The sequence below is a fragment of the Sminthopsis crassicaudata genome, chromosome 1 (genome assembly GCF_048593235.1).
Source record: "Sminthopsis crassicaudata isolate SCR6 chromosome 1, ASM4859323v1, whole genome shotgun sequence".
NCBI classification, from domain to species: Eukaryota; Metazoa; Chordata; class Mammalia; order Dasyuromorphia; family Dasyuridae; genus Sminthopsis; species Sminthopsis crassicaudata.
This window is the reverse complement of record NC_133617.1, coordinates 494,964,517-494,976,798: the sequence shown is the minus strand read 5'-3', so window position 1 is coordinate 494,976,798 and position 12,282 is coordinate 494,964,517. Positions and strand designations below refer to the sequence as shown.

At 33.4% G+C, this 12,282-nt stretch overlaps 1 protein-coding gene across 6 annotated transcripts in view; it reads right to left on the bottom strand.

Moving 5' to 3' along the window:
* Window positions 1–12,282, bottom strand: part of LOC141550609 (aldehyde dehydrogenase 1A1) — an 81,387-nt gene that overhangs the window by 40,133 nt on the left and 28,972 nt on the right. Inside the window, exons 3-4 of one of the 6 annotated variants that reach the window (XM_074281430.1) lie at window positions 5,475–5,615; window positions 2,758–2,887 (exon numbers count right to left, since the gene is read on the bottom strand). The exons of the other annotated variants lie outside the window; for them this stretch is intronic. Of the exons in view, the coding sequence (XP_074137531.1) occupies window positions 2,758–2,887; window positions 5,475–5,615 (271 nt within the window). The remainder of the gene's footprint in view (window positions 1–2,757; window positions 2,888–5,474; window positions 5,616–12,282) is intronic. 6 annotated transcript variants of the gene reach the window in all.

Here is a 12,282-nt window from a genome sequence, read left to right as displayed (position 1 = left end):
CCTTCACACCATGACATGGATACCTTTTCCTGTCTACCTTTTATTTGTCACCTCCAATTATTATAAATTCCTGTTAAATTTGTTTTCATATGCAATTAGGAAAAATTAAAATGAAATAAATACTTAAAAAAAGAATGTAAGTTCTTGACAACTTGTCTTTAATTTTACTTGTTTTTGTAACCCCAGTATGGTCCCTGGCCCACAGTGATCACTTAATAAATGTTTTTTGACATGCAGTTGTTGTGGGGTAACAGTTCATACTGGTGAAATCTCAGCTCTTCTATAATATTATACTGATGTTAATTTTATATCAGTTTTAGAAAGTAGAATATATTAAATTGGATGTCTGTACACATATATATATATATATGTGAGATAAATATATATGTATATATGTGTGTGTGACCAAATATTACCTCAATTTATCATTAGAGAAAGTAAAGTACAATAACTTATGTGTCAATACACAAAAATATGCACACATATGTATACATATATGTGTTTATATGTATGTATGTATATAGATTTATATAATATGACCAAAGGGCAAATACAGTTTTGTCCAATTTAGCACTCCATTCTTTTGAAGCTTTAATAGTCAGATTAAGCCTGACTTCCCCTAAACATAATTTATTCTAGACCCAGGATACTTTGTTTAAAGTTCTCTAAAAGTTACATGTTCTAGTTCTATTCATCTAGACTGAATTTCCCCAACCTGGCTATCCTGCCAAGAAGTCTGTGACCCTTGAGTACTTGCCAAGTCTCATTCTCCCCAGACAGAAGCTTGACCACCCCTTCTTGACTTATTATGAAATATAATAATTATACTTCTGATATTATTAGCTGACTTTTAATATTATTAGCTCGTATTAATGTATACTTTACAGTTTCAAAATTCCAATTGACTTCTGAAGAGTAGGAAAAGTACAGGGCCTTAGTGACACAATGGCTGCTTTTGAGCCCTGGCTTTCTGCTCAACCACTCTTGGAAGGAGGCAGAAGAAATAGGATGTTCCTCACTTAAAGAAAAGAAAACTGATCCCTAAGAGGAGAAACAATTTGCATAAAGTCATAGAGCTAATTAGCAGGGCCTTGAATTCAGATTTTTTGATCCCTAGTCCAATGTCTTTTCATTATATCATATGCAAACTATTTTAATCTTTTCTTTTTGCCATTTTGAATTTGATAACAATTCATCATTGCAACAGGTTTCCTGTGCCCCTGTTATAAATAGTTATTTTTAATGGGCACTTCATTCATTCATTCATTCAATGTATTAGGTAAATGTAGTCCTGTTTTATTATTATAGTCCTCAATTAGTTGTTAATATAATCTGAAAGAATCACTAAAATAAAAAGTTTATATTTATATCTGTTCTATGATTATCAGTAATCTTTACTTGGTTTTTCCTTCCTCCCATTACTAACTAAAATAACAATATTTTGAATGATAGCATGTAAGCTTGTTGTTAGTTCTATTCTACACACAAATTACAGTTACTAAAACCTTTTGGTATCTAAAGAATCAGTTCCAGAATATTAGATTTATAACAATGACTGTGTAATTTGTTAAATTTGAACATTTTACTAAAGCAATGTAGTTAGCAGCATTTATCTTTACAGATTTCTCTAAACAACTGTTGGACAGAAGGCAAAACTCTGTGCTAAATAGTAATCATTAACTTTTTCTCAATGCATTATTAAGACTGTTCCTGAAGGGTGAAAGTTACAAGAGGAGGGCTGAATATTAAGTGAACAGTTACACTTCCTGAGGAATTTAATTATAAGGCAATTCAGACCACTTGGTTTGGTATATAATTTAAAATTTTAAGTTCAATAGTTAAGTATATATAGAGTGATGAAGTAGGACTTTTGGCACTTGGCTCAAATTCAACTGGGATATGCATGGTACACCATGATCAAGTCACAATTTTCTTCATCTTTTTATAGAACCAGCTAGGTTTTAAATGAACAATTGGCTTATCTCTAAACTTTTCTATTCAAACTCTGTTCCTCTTAAAACCAATGGATACAATTTATACCAGTGTGTCATTTTTGAGCTCTTTTGTTCTGGAGTTAAATTTGAACCAAATTCCAATAGCAGTTCAAGTTCTTTAAATTTCTAACTGTTTATCTTCCTATGAAACTCTGTGTGTGTGTGTGTGTGTGTGTGTGTGTGTGTGTGTGTGTGTGTGTGTGTGAGAGAGAGAGAGAGAGAGAGAGAGAGAGAGAGAGAGAGAGAGAGAGAGAGAGAGAGAGAGAATTTGTGTCCTTAACTTGGTCACAGACATATTTTCATCTTTCTTTGAGTTAACCAGTTTCTCTGGGAACTTAAATCATTAGTACCAAGCAAGACTAGAAGTAGATGATTGTGCGGGTATGTTACTGGAGCATGGAAAGAATCCTAGCTAATTATCTGATACCTGAGCATAACTTATCATTGCATATAAAAAGAAAAAAAAAGAGGCAAAATATTAAACATCAGTTTAAAAAGTTTGACCCTTGGGGGAAGAGAGTACAAATTTTACTCCATTCAATAATTAGATCAATTGAAGGATATTTAATAATTATTAAAATGTTTCTTAACCTGTTATTGACATAATTTTACTGAATCTGTAATTAAAGAACTATTAATAAATATTAATAGCACCTGCCAAGATAAAATTTTCACTATCCAAAAAAGTAATTCTATTATGAAGAACTTGGCTGTAGCTAGATGTGTTGAATTTCTATTTTTTAAAGAGCTCAAATTTACTTACCTATTGGGATTGTACGACCCTGAATCTTATCTGCCCAACTTGCAAAGTAGCGTAAAATCTTCACACAGCCACCTAAATCCATGAGGTATGCATTGGAAAAAACTTTTCCACCATTCACAGATTCTATTGTCTAGGGGAAAAAAGATTAAGTTCAAACTGAGCTCAATATGTCTTGAATTGAAAATAAAATATTACATGATTATTTATTTAGGTACCAATCCTACTCTTATTGTAAGGACAGTATTGTATAGCAGATGAGTCCTAGGCTTAAAATTAGGAAGACCGGGCTTCATATTTTGCCTCAGATATCCAATGTCCTGGGTAAGCAAATCCTTCTGCTTATACTTGTGACAACTCTCTAGATTTATTTCTGGGTACATTGAGATATTTAGGGCGGAGAGAGTAAGTATACCAGAGCCCCTCATGCTTGTGAAATTACAGATCCCTGATGTACTTATTCTAGCAAACATACCTTTCAGGGTTTAAGCTATAGTCTGAAAAAATGGACTGACCTAAATGAATCATCTGGCTTTCTGTCTGATTGCCTTTAGGTAAACCAAGAGTTTTTAGTCTTTTTGTATGTGTCATAGATCACCTTGACAGTCTGGTGAAACCTTCTCATAATGTTTATTATATATATATACAATAAAATTCATAAGACTTCAAAGGAAGCTCATTATGCTAAAATATAACTGTAAAAAATATTTTTCTAAAAGAATGAGTTCAAGGATACCAGGTTAAGAATCTCTAATATAGATTATCATTGACTGATTATGCACTAGCTGAAAATGGAATGCATGGAAAGGAGTATTATTAGACAAAACTGAGATAGTTTAATGGCATCAGATGGTGAGGAGTTCTGAGTACCAGGTTTAGGATAATTAAAGCACATTAGGAACCCCTGAGGAATTTTGGACAGAAAAGTGACATGGTCCAGTGTACCAGATAAGGAAGATTTAAATGTTACATTTCTTTCCTCTCTCTTCTCTTCCCCAACATCTAAGAATGAAATTTCATGGAGGAAGGGATATTGTCTTTAAAACAGTATTATATGACTTCTTTAATACCAATTTGAATATAATTTGAAAGATATATAATTGAATTTATATTCTTTGAATATAAGAGACCTGGTAGATAGCTACTTAATGAATACTTTGCTAGGTCTTCTGCTGGTCCATAAATAAATAGTGATGTCTTTGATCCTAATTAGCCCTTGATATAAATGTTCCTTGTATGTTAATGCTAAAGTTGGGCATTTATATAATCTCTAAGTTTTATGGACTAACTTCACATCATTTCAATAGATCTTTTATCATGTGGACTTTACAACACTGACTGGTAGGTAAGAATGGTAAAATTATTCTGCTATTTCTTACTATGTGTATAAGAGAATTTGGTCTTTTCCCCCCTGCTGATACCAGAAAAAGTATCTTGTATATACTAGGAGCTTTTAAGCATGATTACTGGATTGAATTAATTCAAGTTTCATTTTGCCTTGAGCAGAAGAACTAATGGATTAGCTCTTGCACATCCATGGTTTCTTCTGTGCTATGTTTCTAGGAATTACATAGATTTGTTTTTTGGTTTATGCTCCCTACCAAACCGTTATATATTGGAATATTAAGTACAAAGTAGCCCAGAATTCTTAGTTCAGTTTTCAAGTTTGCCTAGAGACTTCTAAGTCTAAACAAAGGGCATTTGGGGCTGAAAATAATAAGGGAGAGAAAGAAAAGAGAAAAAAAACAAAATTAAAAAAAACCCCAACTCATTACCAAGTGTAGTACCATAGAGAGTAACTACAGCTTACAAAGAATTATAGAAGGTGTCCAAAAATTCAAAGGAGCAACAAAGTGGCAGTAACAAAAAATCTGCCACCTCAGATAACTATGTACTAGTGCACAAAAACAGGTAATAGTCAAAGTGAAGGGGAGATTTGAATATAACTCTGGAAGGGAAAATTTTACTCCAAAGAAATTAGATGAGTAAAAGGGGGACAAGGAACACTATGGATTAAGAAGATAAGCTCATATGAGGAAATCCTGGAATAATAATAATGATAACAACAACAATAACAACAACAATAGAAGAAAAATATCAGTTACAATGTGCCAGACACTATACTAAGTTCTTTACAAATGTTACATCATTTGATGCTCATAAGAACTCTGAAAGATAGGTATTATTATAATCCCCTTTCTATGGTTAAGGAAACTGAAATAAACAGCTAATTGTAGTAAAATGCTACAAAACAGTGAGATGTTTTTGAGAAACAGTGGTGGATCCTGGATAAAAAAACTAGTCCGAAAGAAATGGATCTGAGGCCCAACATTGGGTATATAACTCGTTTAACTAAGTCATAGCCACTCAGTGTTCTAGGAAAATCAGTAATACTTTAAATTGTAGGGAAGAGGCTGCCCTGCATTAATAGTATTTCCTTATCCATGCATTCTTGATATCAATTAAATCATAACATTTATCCTTTTCCTTTTCCTATTAATTTATTATTATTATTATTACATGCAAAAAGGCTCCTTCAATAAGATTCTTTTCAACTCTTAGGAGAGAGAAGTAAAACAGCTTGTAAAGGAATTCCTTAAAATTTTGAAGAAATTTTTTTGAGTACATGAATCATCATTGCAAACAACTCAATTCATAATATAGAATAAAAGTGAGGCCTCTCCTCTACCAAACCCTTGCTTAATTTACTGCAAACTTACTGCCAAGAGCAGACGATCTCTTTCAATTAAATCGGCCAGTTTGTTCAGGAGGCGTCCTCTCTCAGAAGCGTCCATTGTCCGCCATGGGGAGCCAATCTGAAAAGCCTCTCTTGCTGCTTTCACTGCCTTATCCACATCCTCCTACAATATCAAAGAAAGATAAATTCAGAAGAAGGATCTTCAAGCAATGTTTCCTAATGTAATTTCAACATGGATTACTTTGGGAATCTAAATATACTGATAGAACTCAAGAATTGGCTTAAAATTATGAAATATTCTTATAAAAAAAGGAAAAGCTACAGAAATTACATTTAAAAAGAGAAGGCATTATGTCTATTTTCATTTTTTCCAAATGTTTATTCAATTAAAGTGTTTTGTAAATACCTCTTTTAAACATAACTATATCATTTTCACATAGAATAATTGAACATGTGGTAAGTCAAATAAGTAGCAAAGATGCAGTGCACTTTAAAGAGCACCTAGGTCAACCCCTTCATTTTACACAGGAAGAAACTGAACACCCAAAGAATTGGATTGATTTGTTCAAGCTCACACAAGGAACACAAACAGTGTGTGAACCTGTCTTCTGACTGAATACTCCTATTTCTCTGTTCTCTATAGAAATGTATTCATTAGGATCTCACTCAAGTCCCACACTTCCATGGAATTTTCCTTAACTCTATAAAGGAGTTTTTTTTTAAAGGAGAGGAAATGTGACAGAGTAGAAAGAGTATTGGACTTGCATTCAGGAAACCCAAACTAAAACTTTAGTTTCAGTGTTATTGGTGAATCATTTAAAACCCATGAAACTTAATTTCCTCAATCTGTAAAGTAGGCATAATATCATATATTTCTTTATAAATATATTGTGACAGTCATTTTTAAAACTCTAAGATCCCTTATAAATATGGGTTATTATTTTGCTGATTTTTTTCTTTATCATTTTGTTATCATTTGTTTTTATGTCATTTAGATTTCTCATATCCCCCTTTTCTTTCACAGAGTAATTTTTCTTATAACAAACAATTGAGGGAAAAGGAAAAAGAAATAAAGTTTAGCAAACTTTGAATTGAAAAATGTATTAAAATTAACATCATATATAGTTTTCTGCTTTTTCTGCAAACTTTTGCAAAGGATCAGAGGAGGATCTGATGGGGAGGACAACCTTGTCATATTTCTTTGAGGATCAAATTTGTTCTTTGTAACTTCAAAACATTTATTTTCCCAATGTTATGTGATGGTGCTTCTTTTCCATTTTCATCACTGTTGTAATCACCTATGTTATTTTCCTGGATCAGCCTATTTAATTTCATATCAGTTCACTTTTTTTCTTGTGTCAAAAGTATTCATCAAATTCATTGTTTTTATAACAGTAATATTCTATAATGTCTACATCGCACAATTTGTTTAGTTATTCTGCAGCAATGGGCCACTCTTGTTTCTACTTCTTTGCTACTACAGAAGTACTTCATTATTTTATACTCCATTGGCCTTTTTTTCTTTTTTGTCAATTATTGATATATCCCAGCAGAGAAGTGTTAAAAGTGTCAAAGGACATGGACAATTTTATTTTAATCACTTCTCTTATTGTTAGTGATTTGGAGTATTTTAAATAGTTTTAATAAGAGTTTGTAAATCTATTATTTTAACATCTTTAATAAGAGTTTACATTTCTTTTGAGTACTTTTTATTCACATCTTTTGATTTATCTATTTATTTGGGACTCTCTTTTAGTCACATATTTGTTGACTGCTACAGATTAAATATAGATTATAGATAAATATAGATTATATACCAACCATTTCAACTAGAAATATTTAATATAAAAATTTCCTAGTAGAATATTTCTTTTATTCTAGATACATTAATACTGTACAAAAATCATTGTCTTTCATGTAACCAAAATCCTCTTTGTCTTTTTTCGTGTAATAAGGATGTACCTCCTAAGTATAGCTGTGAAAAGTATATGATCCTCCTTTTTTTTGTTTCATAGTAGAATCTCATTTTTGTTGCTGCTGCTAAAGTGATAATTCTCCAAACTTTTGTACTATTTAAATCTATATAATATGACTTAGTATCCAATTATATGCAGTTTCTTTATATTAAGCAACTGTTCCATATTCTACTGACTAACATTTTAGAGGATAACTGACATTTACCAAAAGACATAATATGGCATCCATGGAGACATTAAAAACAGAAATTTAAGGTGGGCTTATGGGCAAGAAATACATAAAATAGACAGACCTTAATCACTATGGTCTATTATGTTGAGATTTGGATTTATTTCATACATTCTGTTCCCTTGCTAAGTTAAATAAAAGGAGTTGGACCCTACTGCTTTGAAATAAAGCAAATCACCAGGAATAGGAAGACTGTCTGCATGCTTTCAGAAGAACGCAACTTACACATTATATACTAACTGCCCTGTATTTAAACAAATCTGTGTGGTGCAATTTTCATATGGGTGCTTCTGTTCATTGTTCAGCACATGGTTTTTATCCATATATGGGTAACTATAGATATTGTAGCCTCCCAAAGGGAGTCTATGTGGCCAAATGGGTACTAAATTGATCAGAAATCAGGCAATTTTTTCTCTTTTTTCTCTCATCTACACCAGGCCTTTAATCACTTGTGTTTAAAAAGGCTTTGGAGGCGATGAATGCATCTACCTCACTATATAAGGTGCCAAAGCATATTGCTTGACCCCTAATGTTAAAATGAAAAAACAAAAACAAATTACACAAAAATCCTGAAGCTTTATTTAGGTCATGTGAATTTAGGAAAATGTCTCCCACAAACCCAGGCGATTTCTTCAGTCTTACAATAATTTAGCATCTTATGTAAAACATAAATTTCTTCACCTCTTTCTTTGCACTTCTCCAGAGATGACCCTTTTACTACATTCTCTGACTACTTGATCTCATAGTGATCTTTTCTTTCTCTTTTATCCTGTGAGGCTTCGGTGTAGCTGTTCAGATGTTTAATTCCTAATTGTTCACTAACTATGCATTTATGCTCATCTCCCCAGATTATACATTTGTCTTGAAGAATGTCACACATTGTTTATACTCTTTTATCACCTTCTCCACTTAAGTGGAGTTTTAAGTTTTGAAAAACATTTTACATATGGATCCTACAACAATCCTGTGAGATAGGCACCATTATTGATCTTATTTTAAATATGGGGACATTGAAGCATAGAGATGCAAAATATCTTGCCCAGGGTGATAGTGTTCTAAGGCAAGATTTGAATTCATATTTTTTCTGATTATAAATTTGAATGTCTCAGGGAATGTGGCTGACTTGGTATGAAGGCTATGTCAAGATCACAAGATCAGGCAGATCCTATCTAGTGGGCTTCCATTGTAAATCATTGCTTTAAAAAAAAAATTCCAGGATAAAAATGGACACAATTGTCTCTAATTTGCTTTTGCTAGTTCTGTGATTTGATTGGTGTAGGGAATTTGCAGTAAAGAATTTCCCCCTGATTTTGCAGATCCCCACATCTTCTACCTTTTATAGTCTCAGAAATTAAGCCAATTTCTTCAGGTAATAAAGCCAGTATGTAGTAAAGATAGAATTTGAATCTTAATTTCATGATTTTGAGGGAAGCGTTTTATTCTAGAACCATACTGCTCCTCCTGTATGTGGGTGACTCTGTGTGTATATGTGTATGCAAATATGTTAATGTGCCCAGAATGTCATATTCATATTTGGAGAAGCTTGTTGCCAGAAAGATGCTACCAGGTAATCCTTGTTTTTGTTTTTGTTTTTTTTTTCATGAAAACACTATCATGCATCAGCTGCCTTCTTCCTTGTGGCAGCCCCTTTCTTTGACTGATAAGTTCATTCCCAAAGTTCCACTTTGGGGAAGGACTCAGAACACTGATCCTTTATTCTATGGATTTTTACCTTCACACCATGACATGGATACCTTTTCCTGTCTACCTTTTATTTGTCACCTCCAATTATTATAAATTCCTGTTAAATTTGTTTTCATATGCAATTAGGAAAAATTAAAATGAAATAAATACTTAAAAAAAGAATGTAAGTTCTTGACAACTTGTCTTTAATTTTACTTGTTTTTGTAACCCCAGTATGGTCCCTGGCACACAGTGATCACTTAATAAATGTTTTTTGACATGCAGTTGTTGTGGGGTAACAGTTCATACTGGTGAAATCTCAGCTCTTCTATAATATTATACTAATGTTAATTTTATATCAGTTTTAGAAAGTAGAATATATTAAATTGGATGTCTGTACATATATATATATATGTGAGATAAATATATATGTATATATGTGTGTGTGACCAAATATTACCTCAATTTATCATTAGAGAAAGTAGAGTACAATCACTTATGTGTCAATACACAAAAATATGCACACATATGTATACATATATGTGTTTATATGTATGTATGTATATAGATTTATATAATATGACCAAAGGGCAAATACAGTTTTGTCCAATTTAGCACTCCATTCTTTTGAAGCTTTAATAGTCAGATTAAGCCTGACTTCCCCTAAACATAATTTATTCTAGACCCAGGATACTTTGTTTAAAGTTCTCTAAAAGTTACATGTTCTAGTTCTATTCATCTAGACTGAATTTCCCCAACCTGGCTATCCTGCCAGGAAGTCTGTGACCCTTGAGTACTTGCCAAGTCTCATTCTCCCCAGACAGAAGCTTGACCACCCCTTCTTGACTTATTATGAAATATAATAATTATACTTCTGATATTATTAGCTGACTTTTAATATTATTAGCTCGTATTAATGTATACTTTACAGTTTCAAAATTCCAATTGACTTCTGAAGAGTAGGAAAAGTACAGGGCCTTAGTGACACAATGGCTGCTTTTGAGCCCTGGCTTTCTGCTCAACCACTCTTGGAAGGAGGCAGAAGAAATAGGATGTTCCTCACTTAAAGAAAAGAAAACTGATCCCTAAGAGGAGAAACAATTTGCATAAAGTCATAGAGCTAATTAGCAGGGCCTTGAATTCAGATTTTTTGATCCCTAGTCCAATGTCTTTTCATTATATCATATGCAAACTATTTTAATCTTTTCTTTTTGCCATTTTGAATTTGATAACAATTCATCATTGCAACAGGTTTCCTGTGCCCCTGTTATAAATAGTTATTTTTAATGGGCACTTCATTCATTCATTCATTCAATGTATTAGGTAAATGTAGTCCTGTTTTATTATTATAGTCCTCAATTAGTTGTTAATATAATCTGAAAGAATCACTAAAATAAAAAGTTTATATTTATATCTGTTCTATGATTATCAGTAATCTTTACTTGGTTTTTCCTTCCTCCCATTACTAACTAAAATAACAATATTTTGAATGATAGCATGTAAGCTTGTTGTTAGTTCTATTCTACACACAAATTACAGTTACTAAAACCTTTTGGTATCTAAAGAATCAGTTCCAGAATATTAGATTTATAACAATGACTGTGTAATTTGTTAAATTTGAACATTTTACTAAAGCAATGTAGTTAGCAGCATTTATCTTTACAGATTTCTCTAAACAACTGTTGGACAGAAGGCAAAACTCTGTGCTAAATAGTAATCATTAACTTTTTCTCAATGCATTATTAAGACTGTTCCTGAAGGGTGAAAGTTACAAGAGGAGGGCTGAATATTAAGTGAACAGTTACACTTCCTGAGGAATTTAATTATAAGGCAATTCAGACCACTTGGTTTGGTATATAATTTAAAATTTTAAGTTCAATAGTTAAGTATATATAGAGTGATGAAGTAGGACTTTTGGCACTTGGCTCAAATTCAACTGGGATATGCATGTATGTGCACATGCAGTATGTGTGTGTGTGTGTGTGTGTGTGTGTGTAAGAGAGAGACAGACAGAGACAGAGAGAGGGAGAGAGAGAGAGAAAGAGAGATGGAGAGAGATGAGAGAGAGAGAGAGAGAGAGAGAGAGAGAGAGAGAGAGAGAGAGAGAGAGAGAGAGAGAGAGAGAGGAGAGAAGAGAGAGGGAGGGAAAGAAAAAAAAGAGAGGAAGAAAGAGAGGGAGAGAGGAGGAAAGAGAGGAGAGAGAGAAGAAAGGGGGAGAAAGAGGGGAGAAAGAGAGAGAGGGAGTGAGACAGGGAGAAAGAAGAGAGGGAGAGAGACGGAGGGAGAGACGGGGAGAGACGGAGGGAGAGACGGGGAGAGACGGGGGGGGGGAGGGGAGAGAGAGAGAGAGAGACAGAGAGAGAGAGAGAGAGAGAGAGAGGAGAGAGAGAGAGAGAGAGAGAGAGAGAGAGAGAGAGAGAGACACGGAGAGAGACACGGAGAGAGACACGGAGAGAGACACGGAGAGACGGAGGATTAATGTTAGTTATCACCTAGAGCTTAAAAAGATTGCCTGTACTAGTACACATCCTATCACTGTCAATCTAGGTAATTCCCCTTGAAAAGGGTGACATGGATTTCCGGGCTTATGTAGGTATGGTTGTGCCAAGGTCCTTGATACCTGTTGCCACCAACCCCAAGGAGAGGACAGAGATCTCAGAAGATGGCAGAGACTGTGCAGTAGAATGAAGTCAAGACTCTTAGAAAGGCCCATCAGGATGAATCCTGGAGCTGATTGAATGATAGGGTCAACACTGGAGTCAAATCTTACAACAAAGGAGTAGAAAGAGAACCTTGAGGTATGGGGATGAGGAGCCAACACACCTTATACTCAAGTATTAACACCTGGAGATAAAGTCATAATTGCCTCTTCCTAATTACAGATAGAAATAGTGTTCTTTACCACCTTAAGTACAATAGTAAATTAATTTTGAAATATCTTA